Source organism: Anabas testudineus, chromosome 6 (genome assembly GCF_900324465.2).
Source record: "Anabas testudineus chromosome 6, fAnaTes1.2, whole genome shotgun sequence".
NCBI classification, from domain to species: domain Eukaryota; kingdom Metazoa; phylum Chordata; class Actinopteri; order Anabantiformes; family Anabantidae; genus Anabas; species Anabas testudineus.
The window spans coordinates 20030690-20055560 of NC_046615.1; the positions used below are offsets into that span (position 1 = coordinate 20030690).

Consider the following 24871-nt stretch of genomic DNA (forward strand, 5'->3'; position numbering starts at 1 on the left):
ATGGCGATGGAGTCAGCCTCGGCGTCGGCTCCAGGGGTTGTTGCCATGGAGATCCCGGTGCGAGGTGCGCTCCCGGTGGTGGAGGAAGACGAGGACTTCAGCGCGCCGCAGCCGGGGTCCGAGGAGCGACTAGGGTACCGCCGAGGAGGAGGGAGAAGACGACGCGGGGTGCCGTTCAACCGGGGCGGCTACTATATGCTGATAGTGATCGGGGAGATCGGCACGGAGCATCAGCTGGAAGCCGCCAGAGCGCAGATCGAGCGGGGTGAGTGATGGAGGAGCCGCTGCTGTCAATCTGTGTTTATTATCTGTTTGTCAGGTGGATTCAGTGTTCAGCTGTGAGGTGAAAAGTCACGTTAAACATGTTTAAAAATGGTGAGAACTGTTTTGACGCAATGCCCAGGATAGTATCCATAGGTAGGTAGAGGCAGTTGCTGCAGCATTGCACCATGGGACACCAGGCATTGCCCGCTGTGTACTGTATGACTGTAAAATTGCAGAGTCAAGTTATATATGTCGCAGGAGTCTGTTTACCTTAACAGAGCGATGTTTCAGAGAGCAGCCTCCCTCTGTGACTCAACCACAATACTGTAGCTTATATAAATGGATCAAATCAAAATGTGAATCACTCATTTCCAGTTTAAAAGGACATTAGTCCATCTGATAAACGAGGATACATGAATTGCACAGTGTTTCGGTGTGTGCTGTGTTAGCTATTTAACTAGTAGCTCATATTTTTAGCAGGCAAATGTGTTTTTAATGCGTGCGCGTTTGTGTGTGTGTGTGTGTGTGTGTGTGTGGGAGTATTCCTGCATGGGGTGCCATGTACTCTCAAACCTGTAAACAAACAAAATCTGCAGGCTGTGTTCAGCAACAGGAACAGGACTCCTTCACAGATATTATTAAGGGAAAGACGTAGTTTTCAGTTTCCTATCCGGCTCTTATTTTTGCCACAGTCGGACATCGTTACTCAGCTGAATATCTTAGTGCCGGCTGAGTTGAAACGCTGCTCCTCCTCTTGATGAATTGCAGCAGGCTGCCGCCGTTCCTGTCACCGAGAGCTGTCTCAAGTTTGGAGATGTAAACAGATTGTTGTGCGGTGGTGAGAAATGTTGCTGTCATCAGATTCATGAATATTGCAGTCAGCAATTTTCTTCTGTGGCGATTTCTCAGTTCAGATGACCAGCCGGACTCTTTTAGATGCTAGTCCGGTGCCATAGCAACCCCATCCCTCCCCTCTGACCTCCTCCTTATCACCATCAGGGAGTTGACAGCTCTGCTGCTCTGTGGCGAGTTCAGTATCGCACCCTCTCGGCTCATTACAGCATCGATTCATAAGCACAGGTCGGTGTTTTAAGTGTGACTCAGTGCGAATGACCTGCCATCGACTCTCATTACACGTCAGCTGCAGGGTCCTTTTGTAGGCCTGTAAGTCAACCTCACTGCAGTGATCAAAACAGAGGCTACAGATCTTTTAATGGGGCGGAATCTTTGTAGTACATAAACTACATATAACGGTTAAGGTGACAGTCTTTTTGTTTAATATTTATTTAGTCTCTAAAAGCAAATCAAATGAATGACTTGGCCTTTTCTGAACTGCTAATTTTGTTCGACATGGCTACTGTTTTTTTCTTTAATTAATCTCCTAAAGTCAAACATTCAGCCATTCAGTTCTTTTGCAGACTCTCTTATCCAATCATTTGTTGAGTGTTTGGTGTCTTGACTAAGGACACTTTAACATGGAGACCATAGGAAACAGAATTCTACCACCTAGCCCGCAATTAGTGGATTATCAGATCTACCTCCTGAGACAGCCCCCAAACCAAGACATTTCATTTAAAGGGTAGGTTTGGGATTGTTCAAGTCCTAAACAATAAATGCTGATGTGCCCAGATGCACCATCATGCAGAAATATAATCCAAACACAGTCTTACTGGGTTTTAATCAATTATTTTACCCTTAAACCACAAACTGTAAAATACTCCAACTATTAAATTTGCTGTTGTCAAGAGCAGGTTATCAACAGTGAACTTACATGTGACTAATCGAAAGTGTCCCTTGGCTTCTGGTCATGTATGACATGCACACATCAGGGTGAATTTATTCATCCTATAACATCACAAATTATTAAACATTGATTGACACTAGAAGTCTGTAATTTACTGTGTGCCTTGTCATCTTGCCCCTTGGTGGAAAGCAACAAAGAACATTTCCTTAAAGTACGTTTTTGAGTTTTAAATGAGGTTCATTCTTCTAATCAATCAAAGAATTTAAATTATATAACATTTTTAAAACTGACATGCATCTTTACCTTACTTGTTAGTGAGTCTGTATGTTTCCCCAAGCAAACCAAACAAGTGAAGATTTCACTGCATCTTCGGCACGTCGCGTTGCTTTGTTTAATTCATCACGTTAGCCCCATTTGGGACTGACTCATCCACTGATAAAGCACCTTTGTGTTGCTTTTCTAACTACGCTTTTGAGTGCAGGGTCTTTTTCACCCAATTTTGTTGTGTCGAGGTTTAATGAGCTCATTACTGAAGCTGAAGAAGATATCACTGCAGCAACAGTTAGAGCAAAGAACCATTTGAAAGCAAGAGCTCAAACCTGCAGTAGCTACAAAAAATGAGACTCATGATTTAAACTGAAGCTGTTTTCAACCTGTATGTTTTGCTTGGGATGAGGCTCAGTTTGTAGGTTTGGCAGGTGTTTTGTTGTGAGGATTGGGATACAAAGGCAATATTATGCGACCTGGGAGATTTTTAAGCGCAAAGAGACATTTAGCCACTGAGTGGAAACCAAATGTTAATAACAATGACACAGCATATCTGAGGACAGGCTGCAGTCTGCAGTGTAGGAACATTTCTCCCCAGTTAAGGGCAAACAAGGTCTTCAAAGTCCTTTTTGTGAAAGAGGAGATTTAAGCACAGGGCTATGGATTTGAAAAATTAGAATAATCTAATTTCTTGCTGCTGCTGAAATAATCCACAAGTGGATAAGAAGAGAGAGGTGTGAGCATTGGTTTCTGTTCTGCTCGATGAGATCTGACTCAAGTTCCCTCTGAAGTTTGACTCACTGCGGCTCAGTAGGATCTGATAAAGCTGCTGAGTGTGTGTTTGTGTGATGGAGAGAGAGAGAGAGAGACAGCGAGTGGGTGTGTAGGATGTTGATCAGTTCTTTACTGAGTCATTCTAACGATCTCTTGAGCTCCAATTAATTTTTAGAATTAGTTCTTATGTTTATGTTGCAAGTTATTACCTCATAAGATGTGAAACATTTTATGATTTTAGAATTGAAAGGTTGACCATCAAAAGTACCTCCAGTTCAAATCATGACGTAAAATTTGACATTTTATATTTATTCATCAATATATCAGTTATATCAGTCAATAGGAGGATAAACCAATATTTTACTTAAAGCTGCACCAGTCAATATTGTTGTAAACAATATGTGTTATGTAAATGATGTCACTTGTGTTAGAAATCCACAGACAATTAAAATGTTACTTGCTTGCTTTATGGACCAATTTCAGCTCTTTTAGTTTTAGTTTTATGTCCCACAACGTCACTGCTTTCATTAGCATTGTCTTGTTTCAATGCAGCATTTAGAAGCTTTAAAAAACTGCTGTAATCTACCTGGTCAGCACAAAATGGCTGACAGACAAAGTCAGCAACTGGATGGTGAAACAGTGGAGCATTTAGTGGCTAAGACCCAAATATTTCCCTCAGGAGTTAATGGAGAGTAAAATAGAGCTAAAGAGGTATAAAAGGCATACTACAGTATAGCATGTGATGGCCAACAGTGAAAAATCATTTAGCAATTAAGAAATATTCATAGATTCTAAAAGACCTGTTAATATTCAGAACATATTTGTCTAAGAAAAACGTAAAGTAAAGAAACTTAGACAAAGATAATTATGAGACAATAATCAAAGTCATGAAATGGGTAGATGGACTTTAATATACAGGACAATAAAAAGGTTGAATCCAGTGCAATAAAATGTTTCCAATAAGACACAGAGGCTGAAAATTGTGTAATGGATTTTATGTTTTTTTTGAAGTAATAAGAAAGTCTGCATTTAGAGGTGCTAGAGTGATAAGTGTGTGTGTGTTGTTATTTGGCACTTTTAATGAAGTACAAAAAATACAATACAAACGTACTGTAATTATTGTTTTTTTAGTTGATGGTGCAGGTAAAATTTAGTTTGAAAGTTTGAGCTGAATACAGGCAGGTTGTTGTGAATCTGAGTAAGTTAAGTAAATTAAGTAACTACAAAAATAGAATACAAGCCAAACACGCATCATACTATATAATATTATACTATGGGAGTACAGTATTAATATAATATGATACCAGTTTTATTTGAGGTTACTCTTGATGTAAAAAAATGTTTTTCTGTGAGTCTCAGGACATTTTAAACCGAAAAAGTTTTCTACTTGGTGACCTTCCCTGTAGCTCAAACAGAGTGGAGGGGATAATGTGGGAGGAAGTCAAGATGCTACAGCAGCATCTGGTAAAAGGTTACCTCAAGTTCAGAGAAACAGAGTGAGGAGACTACTGGCATGATAACTAGCATGTGAATGTTCTAAGGTTCATCAGAAACTAGTTAAAGACGTTTTACTCATCTCTGTCCTTCAGTGTGTTGTGTTTTTGACCTCAAGCTATTTTTCTCTTCCTCCCTGACAGGAATCCGATCTTGGGACGTCGACCTGAAGTGCTGTGACCTTGATCAGCAGCTGCAGCTGTTTATAACTCGTCACTCCGCCCACTTCGAGGTCAGAGGTCAGTGTGACATTGCACTCTTTGATCCAGAGTACAATTAGGGTCTCTTATTCTGAAAATCCTCTTGATGGATATGGCTTTATGGAACAACTTTGATAAAGCAGCAAGAAATGAAAAATAGAAGCTCTAACACATTAGTGGTTTATTTATATTCTAATTGCCTACATTAGCTGGTCTAAATGTAGATTCACTGCAGGTTAGGCTCCTGGAGTTATAGTACTAATGGTACTTAGTCTTTATTATGTAAAACATATGCTTCACATCGTCATTGTAGAGCAAACATGTGATGTGTCCAATTTACTCCGGGATGTATAGGCCAAAAATCAGGTTAGATGCTCTCACTGCTGTGTGACTGTAAAACAGTTCTCTGCCACTTACTGAAAAGACAATCACCATTTTTAAACGATGTATAACAGTCAACATGATAATATTCAACAAATTTTAAAATATTAGAAATTTTTATGCTTTCATGAAGTTCGCAGAGCACAGGCGCACTACCAGTATCTTATACTACCAGTATAGGCAGACTAACGGGGTAGTAAATGTGCTCTCTGTATAGTCAGTTTTATACGGATTCTTTTATTGTAGTGAGATTGACAGTGAGTTGAAATTAGTAGAAATTTTATCCATCTGCATTGCATCAGAACTGAACTGTGTATTATCACCATGGTGACTGATCAGGGAGTTGTGGTCCTGCAGTGTTAGGCCTGTGTGTGTGTGTGTGTGAACGTACTGAAGATGCTGAATAGAGAATTATTTCAATCACCTGCCAGGCAGAAGTCTGATGAGATCAAACACACAAATACTGGGAAAGAGAGCACCACCGGATAGATTATAACAGTCGAGTGCTAAGCAGCAGTCAGCAGAAAATGGCACAGCATTTTTCAGCGCAGTTGTTAAACAAAGCAAAAACCTTCAGAGCAAGCAGAGGGATTACAGTGAAACAATCAATACTATGAATTTTCTGCTGCCTGTTACCACTTGTCATCCAGCCTGTCCTTATAGGTTACTTTTATAAAGAAACACTCCCCTACTTATGTGAGTCACCTTCATTTATGTGTACAACTGCTGTAAACCTATGTATTTATTTATTTACTGCTTTTAAGACATACATTTAATTATTGAATCCCCTCAGGTCTGCTCCATGTGTAACATATGAGACCATTAACATTTATAACACAGGGTGATGCAAACATGCAAAAGTCCTTTTTATTTTATTATACGGTAATACACTGCTAATGAAAATTAAAGAAACACTTTAAAAACACATCAGATTTCAAGGTGGAAAAAATCTTTATACTGATATGATCTGGGTGATGTGTTAGGAACAACAAGATGGGTTATCCTCCTAATTAGACAACAGATGATAACCAGGGGTATCTCCTCCCAGGCTTCTTCTGTCTCATGTGCTCAGGGTGAACCTGTTCTCATCTGTGAAAAGCACAGTGGCCCAGTGGCAGACCTTTCTATTCAAATGTATGGCAAATGCCAATCAAGTGGCCTGTTGGAGGTCATTTTGTAAATCTCTGACAGTGTTATTCCTGTTCTTTTTTGCACAAAGGAGCAGATACCGGTCCAGCTTTTCAAGAGTCTCCTGGAATCTCCTCTGCTCCTCCTATGCTGAGAGACACAGCAAACCACCTGCTGTTGTAAAACATAGTAGTAGTTAATTAGTCATTAACACCAAAGCATTGACAACCTCTTCTGCTACTTAACTGACCGGATTAATATCCAGAAGTTTAACTGACCTGATGCTGAACTCTGGTTAAAAAGTGTTCCTTTAATTTTTTGTTATTTTGACATTTAATATTTTGTGGCTGCTTTGAGAGAAGCCATATTGATCTTTAAATGGTGTATTGGATTTCTAAAGGCACTGTTCTATAATGTAAAATAGCACAGTGAACTATCAGTACGTTCTGTCCAGTGTCCACTGACCTTAAGCTGCTGAGGGGAACTCGATCCTTTCAGTACTGGCTTTTGCTGGTATCTCTGTGAAAGTAAGGGGTAAAAACTATAAACAATATTTCCCATAAAACAACATGTATGGCCTATTCTATGATTATCTTTAACTGGGAAGGGACTTGTTGAGTCACAGCCATATTATGCTGTTTGGAAATTAACTGTTGTAATGTTGAGTATCTAAATAAAGTAGAAGTTAGCACTGTCGCCTCACAGCAAGAAGGACCCTAAATTTATCTAGGTAGGCCAACAAATATTTAGATTTACCATGTTGATGTCCAGCATGCAGATGGTTAAAGTATTTCAGTTACTGCATCAGAAAAAGGAGCAGAATAATTCAGATTCTTTACTTAAGTTAAAAAATACAATGTAATGTATTATAAAAAGTGATTTCTTTCTTTCACATCATGCACTTCCTTCACCTTCTATAACTCCAAAAGTTGAAGCAACAAAGTAAAATTAAAGACCAAACCAGACAAAAGAACATACAAGAAATAAGCTCTGCAGAACCTTGGAAAATTTCCTGGAACTGTTCATGTAAAACCACTGGTGGGATGATTTTTTTAATGACTTGGAGCCATTTTTGAAATTAGAAAACTAAATTTAAATCTATATCCAAAGACAGAATTGAGCTCTCGTGCATAAAACACTGAATGCACAGGCATATTTTAGATGAAGACACACACACACACACACACACACACACACACACACACACACCTTTGTGAGTTCAGAGTGGAAAGTTAATCAGAATAAATCACTGACACCAATTCACAGCCTCTCTCACTAAGCCCTCATCTGGTTATTTGTGCGGGTTGACTGTATGTGTTTCTTTCTATGCTTGTATGATGAGATTATAGTTTGAAACCAATGTTGTGAGGATGTTATGGGAAGTTCTTACAGAAAGTTGCATGTAGGTTAGGTTTTATGATTAAAGTTGGAATTTGATTAGGTTTAAGGCCATTTAGAACATAAATATCTCTGGTAAAGTCCACCAGAGTCCAGGTGGATTGTGTGTAAATTTGAGTTAAATCAGACATGTACACTGAACACCTGAACACTTGTTCCGACCACATTGGGGATCACACATTCCCAACTTCACACATTATAATGATGACAGAACAGAAACATTCTATTCATAAAGTATTTAATGATGTCTTGGTACCGCATATTTAAAGATGCACATGGTCTACCTTTGTGCTTGTTTGAAAATACAAACAACACTAATAACACTAATAGGTCATGTATCTGTTGGCATTAGGTTTGCTGTCTGAAGGTTTCTGACAGTGACCAGATGCAAAGCTACGGTAATCTGCAGTAATTGTACATTCACCTTCTGTGCTGTGACCTTGTGATGTGTCACTACAACATGAAAGAAAACATGTTTATTATTAATATTTACTGTAGTATTATTCCACCAAAGTGTAAAGTATTAAAAAACACTGTACTGTGACAGATATAATGACAGAATTCTAGCTAATGTGATAAATGTTGCACTCTGCCACCCTGACAAGCTCAGATTAAATTGCTTTTGTTCATTTACAAATGGAGATGGTAGCATCAACATCAGGAGACTGCAAATGTCATTTTGAACAATTAATCAAGCTTTGTCATAGTCAAACAACCTTCTCAGCAGCCATCATAATAAGTATCCTGTAGTATTTTAAACTGACACACAGATTTTCTTAGCAGGTAATATGATGCAGCTCAAAGGTGGTGTTGATTTCAGTGAACCCTGAGCTGAAAGTATATATTTAGAACCCACACATCTCCCAATACTTGTATTAACTTTACCCTTCATTCAGTTAATTGACAACTTCCAACAAAAAACAATACATTCACAAGTGGAGGGTGTCCATTGAGAGGAATCAAGGAGAAGCTGTGAAAAAGTTAACAGATAAATGTCTCTTCACATTAGTCCAAGACTTTATAGTTTTGCTATTAAATGAGAACAGAAGTGAGTGTTTTCAAAAGGCCTGACAGGACAAAACTCAAAGTAATTTGTGTATAAAGAAGCTGGTAATAGCTGAAGGCTTTGGTTGGCGCTGTGAAAAAATAACCATTACTAGTAAATCACTCTATTAATGCTTAAAGTATATTAAATTGTTATTGTATCGTCTAAATTGATATATTTAGGAAATTCACTTCTTAATTATCTAATTATCTTCTAAATATGATTGTCAGTCTGTGAAACTGAATTTGAGTGGTTAGCAAGAGCTGCTGCTGTCTTTCCCATAAAGGAAATCCAAAGCAATGTTATACTCATTATCTATTTCTGAACTGCAGCCATTGGATTTCTACCCATTGATGTGCTATTGATCTGTCTTTTGTACAAAAAAAAAGAAGAAGGGAATGATCAATGCGCCTCAGCCCTGGTCCTCTGGTCCTCTGGGCCTCAGTTACCTCAATACTAAAGATGAAGAAGCATCATTAGTTATTCCCCTTATTAGTTTGGGTAAAAACAATGATACAATTCAGCACCATGAACTAAAAATAAAATAAAAACAATCCAATATACAGTATGTTCCTGTATGTTGACTAGTACAGCACTCCAGTAGAATGTGTTACCTTAAATAAGAACAATAGTATAAGGTGTGAAATTTTTTACAGTACTTCATAACACTGGGTCTTAAACAGACCCTGATGATACCTTTACAGACCAATGACAAGATGAGTTGTATTAACTAGAACAAGCAGGTAAGAAGAAATGAGAGTTACAAAGATGCATTGGCAAGAAAAAGTATGAACCTTCAGGAATTTCATTTTGCATTTGTTTGTCATAAAACTTGATCTGATCTTCATTTAAGACAAACGTATGAACGAATATGATGTGCCTAAAATAATAACACATACATGTTTTACATACTGTAGACGGGTGAATTTGTAAAGTCTTTGACATCACTCCATAACCCTTTCCAGCTTTATGTAAATCAACAATTCTTGATCATAGATCAGAATCTTTTTGTTTTATTATTTTAGGCACATTATATTTGTTAATACTCTTGACTTAGATGAAGATCAGATCACATTTTATGACAAATTAATGCAACAAAAAAAAACAAAGGTTCACATACTTTTCATACTACTTTACAGTATATAGTGGGAGCACATGCTACATGCAGGTACTTCTCTGAGATCTCTATGAAACACATTGAACAAAGCACAGAGAATGCTAATTGGGAGTATAGCAGTCATTGGTTTATGGGAAACAGGCTGTATTGTCCCAAAGGTCCAGAAATCCTTTGAAGTAAGATGTGAAGCATCACGTCTGTCTTTTCCTTTTAACTCTCTCTTAGTTTTCACCGAGGGCGACGTGGGTGCAGGGAAAAGGAAAAGAAAAAGACAGTCAGTGGGAATAAACTTGATGTAATGATTAAGTTTGGATCCTCCCTACTACACACAGACTCCAGTTCTCACACACATACAGGTTGAGCTTAGTAAATCCTTATTGACGCATTTTTTTTACTTTTACTAATCTTTCACACTGTGTAAACTCGCACTGCATGTTTTAATCAGAGATCCTGCTCGGTCAGAACCTGCGACTTTTCTGCTCACCCTGAAGCTATCAGTTCAATGTCTACGATGTGGAAATCACCCTGATCTGTAGGCACAGAGCAAACAGTTTTATTAACTGATAATTCCAATAGAGTTGATTCAAACAAGATGAGAGAAGGGCAGTGCAACTTAGAACTAATGCCACAGAGAGCAAAAAGGAAAATATGAAACCTCTGAAGGCAGGAAAAGACAAACAGTGCAGTCTGTTCTTAAGTCTGTTCTTAAACATACAAGTATGAAAACAAGCTCAGTGCAGTTTAAAGCGTCTTTTAACACCAGCCGTGTGGGAAATTGGACCCTGAAACAGCTTAAACTGCAAAACAGTGCTGCTCAAACTGGAATTTAGCTGGCGGAAATTTGTACTGATTCTAAAATTAGTAAGGGCGAATTGTCAGCTAAAGTTGGGCTGAATCCTGTACAGTGTCTACCTTGCTTAAGATGGCTTAGACAGACAGGGAGCTTATAAAGGACTAATAAGAGGCTTCCAGAGTGATCTGCAGTGAGGACATCACTTTATAACTCTACTGCAGATAAAAGGTAGCGACACTGCTAACACTAGACTTTGTTCTGAAACTTGTGAGCTGTGTGAATATGTGACCTCTGGAAATAAAAAGACACATGCACACAATTAATAAATAAATAGAAAAGCAAAGAATAGCAAAGCTTATTTAATCACCTTCTCATAAGTGTTGTATGTTGAGTCTTAATTTGTAAAGTAAACGTTAGCTATAGCTGCTAGATATATGATGATATAGAATATTTAACCCACACACACACACACACACAGACGAGTTTTATCTCTTTGGCACTGTGTGACATGGATGTGGTAGAGGTGAGAGTTGTCTTGGAGGCAACGTAGAGTGATTAAAGATTTATATTCGATGGTGAAGCCAATTTGCTCTGGAGCCCGGGGACCGTCCTTTTTGTAGCTGTCGTCATAGCAACATGGCCATCACTCTCTGAGTGGGATGCTGTTTCTGAGACCTTGAAGGTGTCAAAGATGAAGGGTTAACTAGTTTGTATGCCCTTTATCAATATATCATGACTGCAGTCAACGAACAGTGGTGGAGGATGGACAGGATGCCCCGCTTAAAATAACAAGAAGTGGTTTGTTTTTGTCTTGTTCAGTAATTGGACGTACTTTGGCTAAAACTGGATGTTGGGCTTACAGTCTGGAGACGTGATGGTGTCTCTGTAAGTTAAATACTCACAGAGCCATTTCAACATGCTCACAGTGACAGTGTTAATATTTAGTGTCCTTGCCATGCTCAAGTCTTGATTTTAAGATTTTAATTTAGCGTGAATACAACAGATTCAGACTTAACTGTTACATAACATTAGCATCTGTTTTCAGGTCGTTTAGAACAATTAACTACAATTAGCATAATGTGCAGGTGCATACAGTACATAATCACACTTAAACTAATTTTATGAGTGAAGAGGAAGCTTCAGCTGAGAAGTTATCACATATTAGTAAGTTTATGTTCTGCTTTTTAGCTACTGTTAGATAAATCGCTCATGCCGACTCCCATCACTGATGATGTTGTTGCTTGTATGGTTAACAGGTAACAAGGTAAGGGAGGAGCATTCTTCAGGAGGGACGAGGCCCCCAGGTTAATTGTCTTAACCTCTCACATCAGCAGCGCACTAAGATTTAGAAGCTGATTCTATTCTTTAAAATATACCTAGAGGCATGGCACCAATACCATTCCTAGTATTGCTAATTTCTACATTTAATTTAATTACATTTTAATTGCTTTTTTAATCCTTTTTGGGGAAATTGTGGACATGATATAGTTTATAGCTGGCATTTTTGGTGCTGAGGCCACTTTGAGTGCAATATCTTGCTCAAGGACACTCCAGCATGTGAACCGGAGGAGCTGAGGATCTAACTGATGACCCACTCTACCTCTGTAGCTGTAGCTACCCTATAGAAATAGTCTGCACTGGACTGAGGCTTAGACTAGACCATCTGAGGGCTGTCAGACCTCATAGTGCAAATGGGTCTAGAGAAAAAGTTGGGAGATTGAAAGTCATTAGTTGTCAAGGCACAATAAATGTCATGACAGCCAAGATATTTCTGTCTGGATCAAAGTGGTTGGTGGAACAAACAACCAAAAGATCCACACTGTCATCCCTAAACACAAATTGCTAGTATGGCTAAAAGGTGTTTCTAAAAGCAAGCGTAAGAAGGTACCTTGCCCGTGAAAAACTCCTTTCTTGCTTTGGTAGTGTGGGTTAGTTCGTAATCTTACCTTCATGATCTCCTGATCAGTTCGGTTGCATCCGTCTTTAAATTTGCAGACAAAATGTTTCCGAAGCCCTCTGAGTTCCTTTTTCTGCCCCCATCATGTGTTACATCATCAATGAGAGATTATTGAGCCAGTCCCAGAAGAGGCCATGCAGCGCATGCAACGACATTACCTCCACTGTGTTTCACAGATGAGTTTGTATGTTTGAGATAATGAGCAGATGCTTTTTTTTCCCCAAACTTACATTTACATTTACATTTACATTTAGTCATTTAGCAGACGCTTTTATCCAAAGCGACTTACAAGTGAGGAACAAGGCAAGCAAACAAAATCTAAGTCAAGAAGAAACAACATTAAAGCAAAGTGCTATCAAAAAAGTGTTACTGTTTCAAGAGATGTTAGAAAGAAAGGGTAGAATTTTTTTTTTTTTTTTTTTTTTTTTTTTTTTAAGTGCAAAGGAAGATGCGGAAGAGTTCTGTTTTCAGCAGTTTTTTAAAGATTGCAAGTGAGGTGGCTGAGCGTGCAGAGATAGGCAGCTCATTCCACCATCTTGGGATCACTGAGCTGAACAGTTTTCCTTGGTGTCGACTGTGTGGTGCTGGTACCTTACTAACTTTAGTCTTTTCGTCACTTCAGTAAATGTTCATCTTTGTCTCATCAGGTCATAAAACTTTGTCCCAGAATTTTTAAGGCCCATTTCTGTACTATTTGGCAAGTTCCAGCCTGGCCAGCAGTACATTGATACCATCACCTCTGATTGCTTTTTCATCTTCTCACAGCTTCACAACAGTTTTTCACCAATAGACAGCCCTGTTATACCTCCTAACTATAAATCCATCCAAATCAATCTAAACATGTAAAACCCAAATCTGAAACTCTGGAGAGTATTTATATACTCCCATATAAGCATTAAATGAAGGGTAATTTGTGTATTATGACTCAGCAGACCATACATTCAGTAAGATTAACATAAAGTACTTATTCAACTTGAATAATTCTAGTAACTTTGGATAAGTCTACTAATGTGTTATCACTTAAACTATGCAGAAATATTAGCCTTGAGCTTCTAATCACTACTTCAAGTTAGTACTTTAATAATACTAACTTACTTAAATAACTTCAATACGTTTGCAAAATGGTCAGCATTCTATAATATTCCAAAAAAAAAGCATTGCATGTAGAACTTATCAAAACTGTGAATGTATAAATGCTTGCGGTTGAATTGGTTTAATATAAAGTAGCACCTCATTTGTTCCTCTTCCCATTGTGTACTATCCCTTCTTGCAAATCTACCTCTGCTTACTCTTATTTAATTGGAGTAAAGACAAAATTCTCTCTCCTATAAGCTCCCATTGGTGTTATTTCTTGCACTCCTTTCTCACGTCATCATTTTCGGCTTAAAGCAATATTTTTACACTGTAAGTCGGAGCAGTATCTTCCTTTGATTGCTTCATGAAATCCTTTCTATCTCTTTCCTCAGTTCCTATATTATTACTGTTCCTGACATTTTCCTCTTCCACGATTGCTCCCAGGTCACTGTGGCTCTGAACCTTTGAAACACATATTAGTTTCTTTTTACAGCTGGAGCTCTTGTCTTATTTGACTTATACTGAATATTACTAATAGTAGTTTTGAGAGGGAACGTCGTATATGAAGATTGAGCATCTCTACTGACACCAAACATTCACTCTGCTTGACTGAGGTCTTAATAACAGGGTTCATTATCTTCTCACTAAGGCTGCTGGTGGTGTAAATGAAGAAGTCGATGACCCTGGCTGCATGCTTACATTGCTGTGCACCAGAAGTATGACCATTCGTCCTGTTTGTTTAGTGAGGATTCCTTTACTACTGTATGTCTTTCTGCTTTTCAGTTTTTTAAAGGGAGAAGAACCCCCCACCCTCCATTTTTATTTTTTTGACGGTAGGATAACTGTGAGGGAGAGAGGCAGACATAAGCTTAGGCTGAGCAGTTCCACTTACTGCTGCTGTGGTGGATAAGAAGATGGATAAGTCATGAAATGACTTGATAAAAGTCGAAATTTCTCTACAGATTTAAATGGTGGTTACATGTTGATATTTGGGTGGTTCCTTTTCTAAACATTGTTACAAAGGCTGACACAGAAACACATGTAGCCCAACAGATCACTTGAGAACTAGGCAAACAGTGGATCCCCTGGGGGAGAAACCTCCAGCAAACAGGCTCAGTTAACGGTCATCTGCCTCGACCGGTATAGGTGAAAAGTCTTGGTGGCCGAAATTTCTTCTACTCTCCACAGCAGCCACAAAGCTTTTTAGGTGGATTGTAGTTATGCTGTAAGAAATGCAGGATAAAAATTCGAAAATGTGCAAATCAGTGTGTGTTAGAGAGATAAAAGAGCACTATAGTGGAAGCAAAAACTGGGAAACAGGAATGGCTTTCTCCTTCCTGCTGGTGATTATTAGTGTATCTGTCCTCAGAATATCTAAAAATATCTTCTCACTCATTTTCTCTTGGTTTGAGTGTGACAGTGGGTAAAAATCAACATATATACGATAGATTGTGAGGAACAACCCATACAGCTGCACATGGTGCCTTCATCTGTGACCTTTATCACGTTGCACAAATTTCTAAAGCCGCACTGTAAAAAAATAATGTTGTCATTCCTCTTGTTTAGGGCACCATTTTTTCGGTTCTCTTCTCTTCACCAATCACCTCCTGTCTCTGCAATATTTCTTCCTGTGTCAATCTTTGTGTCTGTCTCCTGTATTGAATGGCGAGAAGAAGACATTTTCACTGTTGTTACGCTCTGCTTGATTGCCTTGAAGGAATCGATTGAGCACAGTGGCAGCAGAAGTTATGGGAAACGGGGAAATCTTTTCCCCAGGATACTTTGTCGACTCTTTCTGTTTTATCTCCTTAGTGTTTCCCCTCCGAGAAAATACACTTCTCATTCCTGCATTTCCAGATTGTTGTGGTTTTATATTGCATAAACTTCCTTGTTATTCAACTTGCACTGAATATTCAGCTCACAAATTCTACAAATTGGTTGCACCTCACATGTCTCACAAGCCTCGCAAATCAGTTTGAAGAAAAGCATTTACAATTAGGCATCATTTAATTATGGAGGGCGTTCATTATGCTTCATGCTAAAAATGCGTAGAACTGCTGCCCTCAGTTTTCTGTGTGAGTAGTTTTAAATTTAACTATAACATTGGACACACACACAGGATTTATACGGCTGTGGATGTGTTGTAACCAAGACGTTTCATTTTATTTAGAACAGCCTCCAGAGCCAAACCTGAGAATCTGACAGGACTATTAAGTGTGTAAAACTGGTGAAGTTCTCCTTTAAGTACTGTAATGGTGTAAGACCAGTGGGAACTGCATCTCTTGAACTCGTTTTCATGATCCCCATTATCATCCCAGCTGTGTGCCACCCGCTGTGCTACAGTCCAGGTCCAGGTAGCCGCCATTTTTAATTTTGCAGTAGAACAGTTTTCCGATTTACAGCATGACACAGCAATTCTGTTTTCTCACCTTGTCGCAGCAGGGATGGGAGGGAAAGGGGTGTGTGTGCTTTTACCCCTTCTGGTGCTGTTGAGTTGAGTAGGGAGGGGTCATCCCTCTCACTGAGATTTGGTGATGCGTCCATTCAAGCCAAGGTCACAGAGACTCCCTCCTGAGACACTTTAACCTTTGTAAACACTCACAGCACAACCTGCTCCACAAATACCTGCACCATCAGCTGTTGTTATGTCATCTGAGGAGCTGTCGGTTTCCATTTCGCTGCCCCTGAGCTGAACCGTCGTGAAAAAGCCTTTCCCGCTTAGTCGCCTCTTTTCTTTCCGCTTCTCTACACATCGTCTTGTCTTGTGCTTTCTAGTAAAACACTCCCCTGTTGCCCAGAGACAGTAAGTGGGGTGAGGAGTTTAAATTCCCTCAAGTTCATGAGTGCCGCTAGCTGCCATCGGTTAGTAGAACATAAAAGTTTCATGTGTGTTTCTAGTACTAGTTTTAACATGAAGTAGTAGTAGTAGTCTTCATTCAGAATCATTCCCATACTACAAATGCTAATGCTAAAGATGAAGCTAAATGCAACTTTTGAATACTTTCTGCAGGTTTATTTCACTGTTGGTTATGAACATCAACTGAGTATTAGGAGAAGTTGTTTCCTGTATCTGTCCCATGAATAAAGATCCAGTTAAATTTATTATCTCTGGTGTTTTTTTGATAAAGCTAAAAAAATACAAGCGTAGGATAAGTAATTTACGTCTTGGGTCTTATGTCAAGGACACTTTGTAGATGCTTAGTAATGTGTTCAGTGATCTAAATCACTATAGTCAGTATTAGTTATTTATTCAGAAAAATAAAAAGAATAGTTTGAAATTAGAATATACTCTACTCTATCCACAGAGCTATGAACAAGGACCTCATCCTTCCTGACTGCTAATAAAATGCTAATGCCAGAACCTCAGATTAATTGTGGTCATTAAGTTTAAGACCGGCATTAAAGTCTCCCTGCTGAAGCCTCATAACCGTCCAGAATAGAAAATGTTTCTCTGGCAGTGCAGGATATCATCTGATTACAGTAGATCCAATCATACACAGACTGGTGTATGTTCTGTAGTCACTGACTTTATGTATGAGATAACTGGAGATTGTTTTTACAAGTGTAAGTGTGGACCTGAGTGAATCCACAAATGTGTGTACACTAATGCTAATCCAACGGTGCTTACACTGCAGCGTCATCATGGACTACCCCCATGTAATCTCTCAGAGATGGTTCAGGCTCCACTCTAGCCCTCACCATATGGGCAAAAGAAAGGATATGTATTTATTATGGTAGAATATTTTAGTCTTGTCATTCGGTTTTAGTCTACTCCTATTCCTTCCTCCTATATAACCAAGAACTGTCGACAAATTGATATATTTTTCACAACCCTGGAGTGAGAGTGATAACATCTAAAACAACTTTATCAGGTAAAACTTGTCTAATATTTCCTTTACTTTAAAATGGAGAAATTTATGAACCATCTAAATCATGAATAAGCTCTGTGATTGATCAGTGGTGGCTGTGATGTTGGTGTTAGTGCTCTGCAAACCAGCTTTTGATCCAGACCAGGCTCTAAGATCAGAGATAAGATGCAACTTTATTCATCTTGAAGCACACTGCTGTGCCGACATGGTCCAATTTACATAGTACAGAAACAAATAAGAAATACACAGTGCAGATTAGAGAGTGTGCTTGCATAGACTAGAGTATATATATATATATATATATATATATATATATATATATATATATATATATATGTGTATAGATATATATATCTATAATGTGTGTCTTGATATAGAATATTGAATATATATATATATATATCTAGTATATATATATATAATATATAGATATATATATATATCTATGTGATATATATATATATATATATATGTGTATATATGTATATATATATATGTGTGTATATATGTATATGTATATATATATGTGTGTGTATTATTATATATATATATATATATCTAGTATGTATGTATATATATATATGTATATATATATATATATATCTATATGTATGTATATATCTATATATGTATATATATATATATGATATATATATATATGTATATGTATATATATATATATATATATATATATGTGTGTGTGTGTGTAGTATAATTACGTGTAATAATGCTGTAAAAATAACAAGTAATACTACTAATGTGTTGCATTGTCCCAGCTACAGTAGCAGTCTACCTCAGTGTTAGATTTTGAATGAATCCTTCCACGCCCACAATAATCCTCTTTGCAACAATGCTGATTGCAGAGGTGAGGCGCGATGATTCAACAGGCGGATGCACAGCCTGGTGAATCATCGTGTTTTTTGTTGCTCTCTGTGACATTTAGTTTAGTCATTATGTTTATCGGAGGAACAGGAGGAGCACATTTCAAGAGCGTTTACGGCCCAAAGTGGCTCAATATGGAACTAAGACTTTCAGAAGCCAACATGGCCACACATAAAGTCTTTTCAGTTCATTGTTTAAAGGCTGTACATTTGTCATTAATGCAAATAGTGCTTGTTGACTTCACCTGGCTGAGACAGAGGGAGACAGAGAGAGCGAGACACAGACTAAGAGAGGGAGGGAGACATCTTTCCAAAGTGGCTCATTGCGTCATACATTATTGAGGCAGCTGTTGAATTATGCAAAGCTTTGATATTGATCCCACGACTTGCCATCACTGCAGTCTGAGGGATAGAGAAGGGAGGGAGCGAGGAATAGGAAGATTGGAAAATGGAAAAATAAGTAAAAGAGGAAAAGAGATGTACTGTATGCTGGGAAAAGGAGTTGTGAGAGATAAGGGTGGTGCATGGAAAGGACAGAGTAATCAATTGAGAACAAAGTACAAGGGAGACGAAGACATGCTGAGATGCACATACGGGCTTTATAAGTTCATTTTACACCTGTGGGAAAATTAATTTTCATGTCAGTCATAACAGACCGACAGAGAGAAATGTTTACAGATAATTCACATCAGGGACTGGTGCTGTTGTCATGACAGAGCCAAGCGTCAGACCGTGGCGGATACCATTAAAGCTTTCACAGAACTGTTTGTCATCTATCACATACACAAAGCTGACAGACAAGTGTTTTTTTATTTTGTTTGTTTGGTAAAACTTCAGACTTGTGAGAAGAAATGATTTAGAAGCTTATGTAGTACTGAACACCATCTGTGCCAAGATGTTTTCCTAGATCAAACATATAGGTGGGCTAGTGATGCAGACGTCACCCACATGATACAGAACCTACTGTATAGATGTTTCTGGACAATCTTTGTACCAAATGCATCATCTCGTCTGTCTGTACAACATCTAGTATTCATACTGCAGCATTATTTATCTTTTTTATGGTCATGTCCAGGTACTCACAGCTCTTGATTAAGGTTGGGGAAAGATCATGGTCCAGCCTAACACAGTAAAATGTCTCAGGCACAATATCTATTACTCAGCTGTCCATCTACAGCTAATGTATGGAAGGCTAATTATTTCTAAGTTATTTTGTTTCTAAAATAAACACAGAAAATATTTTCCTCTTCTTAGCTTAGTGTATTATTATTATCTTCTCTTATGCAGAGGTGTTCCTCCACCGCGAACTGCATCTTTCAAACCTAAAAACATCATGAAGAGAGGGTTTAGTTTAGCATTGTTATATTAGACTGCATCAGTCTTAGCTAGTTGCACCTAATAAACGTCCCACTGAGTGAACAAGCATGAAGCAAATACCTAAAAAGAGCAAACACAGAGCCCCACAATCCTCTTTAGTAGACATCGTCATCATTTACCTTTACGATTTAAGCTGTTTTTATTATACAAAATGGTGAAAGAGGTATAAAATACTGAAGAGTGGGAGAGGTTGGGATGCTCCTGGTTGTCACGTAATGTGACTCTAAGCCAACAACTGAACAAGCTATCAGTGTTGTAGGCGGATGTTACGTGCTCAGTACGTGCAGCATTATGATCAGGCCTCTTTAGGTCACGTTTTATATTTTCATATGTGAACTTCAACAAGAAGGGACTGTTGTCTTGCTGCCTGATGACAGATGCCATTGAAGTGAGATAATCAGTGTTATTCACTTCACCTGTCAGTCATTTCAGTGTTGCATCTCATGGGTTTAAGTAGATTCACCCTCTTCTGCATGGACACAGTGCAGTCTGACTAACCTTGTGTTTACTGTATACGTGTCCACCGATGTCCCCATTTTTGCCTTTGAACCTCTAGAGTCCTCCCAGAGATGTCCTTATCCTTGTCCTTTCCTGGGCCCCTCTACATTGTTAGTCAGGGAATGAGTTTTCAATAGTCTTAAACCTCTGATGTTGAATCCTGATGATTTTGGTGGCTCTCCGGTGTTTCCTGTAGTGCCACTATTGGGTTAACTGCATGTTATCTAGTGCATTGGTTCTGGTAGGTTTCATTATGTACCAGTAATGTAAAGACTTAGCCCTTTTTGCCTTTCACTTAATCATGTCACTTATGTCTCTGTAATTTTGTGTCTGGTGAATTCAAACTATCAAGTTAGCGGTGAAGTTGTAGGCTTGTTATGTTTTACTCTCCTATAATATTCATAAAATATCACAATTTTAAATTTGTATTCTACATAAATTGTAGAGCTACTATTTTGGTTTGTGACTGGACTTGATATAAAACTGCTGCCTAATGGGCCGCTGTAAAAACCGTCCTGTCATTGTAAAACTGACGACTGTCTACCAGCAGATGTTTTTATTAAGGGCTGTGAGATATGATGCGTAACACACACAGAGCTCGCTCGCTCTCTCTCTCTCTCTCTTTCTTTCTGCCTACAAAAGCACTCAACCCACCCACACCACCTTGGCAGTGAATGAGTTACTGCTGGTGCAGTGTGTGAGGCTGGTGCGCCCCTCCCTGGTCGGACCGCACGCCGCTGTTCGTCTGTCTGCAGACTGATGTTGCCGCATCTCGACGCGCTGCGCTCCACCAGTAGGCTGCGTTCCCCTCCAAATGTGCCAAATCTCCTCCTCTGTCCTCCTGTCTCCGCCTGACGCACACAAACACACACGCACCGCCGACGCTCCTCTCCCGTTTCTAGACATACAAGTCTTAGTCTCCGGTAAAGTGGCTCCTCATCCACAACGGTACGTAAACTGTTTCTGAAATACCCCAACCGACGTGCGATGTGTGTTTTTCTGCTTTTTGCACGGAGTTCATTGCGACTGCAGGTTTCTTGAGTGGGATGCTGCGGAGCGACCGCTGGGTGTTTTGCTCGGTTTTAATTCCAGCACTGGTTTTCTCCCTCTTCTGCGCACAGACGTGACGTTTACCGTCAAACCACTGCATGACAGTCGGGTTTCTTTTACCCAGTTTTTGTTGCGTAATATCGTCCCAGCATCCGACACCCAGGAACAAAACATTTACTTTTTGCGCAGTGGTTTTGATGGCGCGCAACGGGAAGAGAAATGTCTGGAAGAAATTGGGGCATGAGACAGCATTAACTTGTTAGACAACCAGTCCTCTTAAATCTACCTTGACATAAGAGGAGGCACCTAAGGTTCAGTCAGAGGATTTCTGCAAGTCCCGTCTTTATCCAAGTAACGGGATTAATGAAGGTGCCGATTTAACCTATTTTCTCTGTCAAATCAATAACAAATTAGCAGAAGTTTCCACAAAGAAATCAGTGCAGCCTTCTTCTATGTTTATAGGTGAAATATTTATTTAAAAAGTTACCCCAGATTTAAGAGTTTTAAAGATGATCTAGTGGTTCAAGAGACAGGGGTTTGATTCCTTCAGTGAGCATCTTTCTGCCCAGTCATTGTGAGTGGAGCTGCATAAATGTGAGAAATCTGTGAAATGCTGGTGATGCAGATGAACTCAATGCTCCCTACTGACATGTAAAAAAGAAAAACCCTGTACTGTGTTAGTTGTGGTATTGCTATGGTTTCCTGTTGGCATGCTGGTAATGTAATGGGATGAGGTCAGTCTCCCTGGCTGTGTTTTGACCAGATTAGGACAAATGACCAAGCAGGTTCAGACTTGAATGTGCACAAAGGGTATAGAGACAGTATTGTGTGTGTGTGTGTGTGTGTGTGTGTGTGTGTGTGTGTGTGTGTGTGTGTGTGTGTGTGTGTGTGTGTGTGTGTGTGAGCGAGCATGTGTGTGTATATATATGTGTGTGTATATATATGTATGTATGTGGCTGGAAGGTATGTGTTTCAGTGGTTGCAGATAACGGACATCATTTGTACTCTTAAACACAGAACTGTGTTTCTGATGATTCATTCATGCCGAGCATGTTGCCCATTGCAGTGAGACCAGCCGAGTGTGTGTGTGTGTGTGTGTGTGTGTGTGTGTGTGTGTGTGTGTGTGTGTGTGTCTTCTGTATGAGTTTACTGAGACTGTGATGTTTCCAGTGACTCAGCAAAGGTGGTCGACCCAGGACCCAGGCGCCGTGTGTGTGTTTGTGACTGATCTAAATGAGCGTCTGTCTGCGTCCAGGATTATTTTGGTGCTGTGATATCAACTCTGATTGTCTGCATGCATGGCTGTGTCTCCGTAATTACTTTGCAGCATACTAATCCCAACTTTAATTTAGGGGGGGATTGAACCATCAACTTCTATAATCATGTGTCATGAAAGATTTCCTCTGATTGAGAATTTGGCCGGTCAGGGATGGTGCATGTCTGTCAGTGGCTTTGTTTGTAATAAATATTAAGTCCTTCACAGCAGTAATCATTAAAACATGCATAAGGCGAGGAGTCCTACTTATAAATTAGACTGTGCGATGCCATGAAGGATGCTTTTGGAGTCAGGGTACTAACATTCTGCGTGAGCTGAACTGGGTTAACATGGCCTAGATGAAAGAGCTCTGCCACTATAATAAGCTGTGTATGTGGGTTGTGTTTGCTGTGGATTTAATGTGAGCATGGTTTTGTCGATTTTACTATCTGCACTAAAGTAGTACATGTCTGTGTTTTTATGAATTTGTACCAAAACTAACACATTTGATCTTTCCTGAGCCATCTTTGATTCTTCCTAGAGCGCAGTCTGGGCCCTTGGCATGCTGGGAATCCTTAGCACCATTTTATTTTCACTGTACTATCCAGCCTGCCAGTAAATCAGCTGTTACCAGCTCAACTAACATTGTGAGTCACTATTTGACAGTTGCTTCCCAATGTCCAGCCAATGCATTGTTTAAATCTTCTGATGTACCACTAAGCAAGGCAGTCCAGGAATGATGTATCACTAGCACAGCTGCTTGGTTCGCCAGTGAATTAACAGTTAGTTTGTAAGTGGATGAGTCAATTTTTTACTTCTGCTTCCCACGATTCTGTCCTAACATTTCACACGTAAATTCAATATTTGTACCTGATCTGTAGGAAACACTGTGGGCCATAAATAATTTCAGTGCTGTGCACGTCCTCTCAAATCAAAGCAAAATGTTTTTTACCTTTTTTCTTTTGAAGCTGATATTTTCTGCTTTTAGATGTTACTTAAACGTTGAGCAGTTGTACTCGTGTTTTGTCCTAAAACAGAAATTCTGTATTCATTAATAAATCCTCTTGGGTCGCTTTGATGGTACAAAAATCCTAATGGAGTTTTGAAATAGATATGCTTTTGGAGGGAGTGCTGAAGCTATTATACTTTTAGACTCACTAAAGCTTTACACATTGAGTGGACACATGTTTTAGTTAATGCAGCTTTAAGGACAGAAGAGTATTTAACCCCAGAGATATAAATCTCAGTGGAGAAAGTAATCAAATGAATAGCTGTGGTGTTTGATTTAGTCTACTGATAAAGTGCCACTAGGCAGATCGACTTCTGAACTGCTGCATTTCAGCTGCTGAGAGGAGTTATTGGTTATTATTTTATTACACTCTTCTCTCGGAAGACTAAACATGATATTGGTGTAAAACAAAAAGATGTACAGCCCTTTGTGCTTCAAAATAAAAGCCATTTAACAGGTTTTATTAGGCACCACAGGAACAGAATTAGTCATAGCTAGAAAACATCAGTTTAAACATCTTAAAATAATAATGTTTTTATGACAAATTTATTAAAATGTGTACTGAACAGAATCAATAAAAATCTTTTAATGGTGCACTGCATTATTTTGGTCTGTCCCAGATGAAAGGTGACCAAACGTGGCTGAGTCACACCGCGAGTCAGGTTCAAAGATGGTTAATGTCAGACAACCAAAAATAGTGTTAGAAATTTAAGATGACCATCTCGCAGCATAATTTTTGCAAAACCCACAACTACAAACCAACCAACAGGACTGCAGCACAAAATGATGCAATGATCAACATGACGCTGGCGCCATCATTTCAGTAGATGCTACAACACCAAACATATATGTATGTGCCTGGACCTCTACTTGCAGAATGGGCATCCCAAGTTGGGCACCACTGAGTCCATTTTCTCCTCCTCACCCTCCTCATTTTTCCCCATATTGCAAGTAAAGTCGATGTCTTACATACGTATATTACGATCCATGTGGCAAAGTGTGTTTTGCAGTAAACATATAATATTGTGTAAATCTCTGATAACATCAAGGTCCCCCAGTTCAAACATGGATTTTGCTTAAGGGCCTAAATACAAACAAAGAATGCTACTAATGGTTGGAATGGATAATTTGGTGTAAATGATTGATTGTTTACTATATACTGTATACTACTATAATGTCACTATTTCCTATAAAAAAATAGTCCAAGCCCAAAATGATGATGGGTTAATTTTACTTGTTTTGTTTGGCCAACTCAAAAGAATCAAATTATATTTAGTTTATTATCAGAAAAATACA

The 24871-nt window shown here is 38.9% G+C and overlaps 1 protein-coding gene across 1 annotated transcript in view; it reads left to right on the top strand.

The window, feature by feature from the left end:
• Positions 1-24871, top strand: part of map1ab (microtubule-associated protein 1Ab) — a 52165-nt gene continuing 27294 nt past the window's right edge. Inside the window, 2 exon segments of the mRNA XM_026365652.1 lie at positions 1-265; positions 4687-4782. Of these exon segments, the coding sequence (XP_026221437.1) occupies positions 1-265; positions 4687-4782 (361 nt within the window).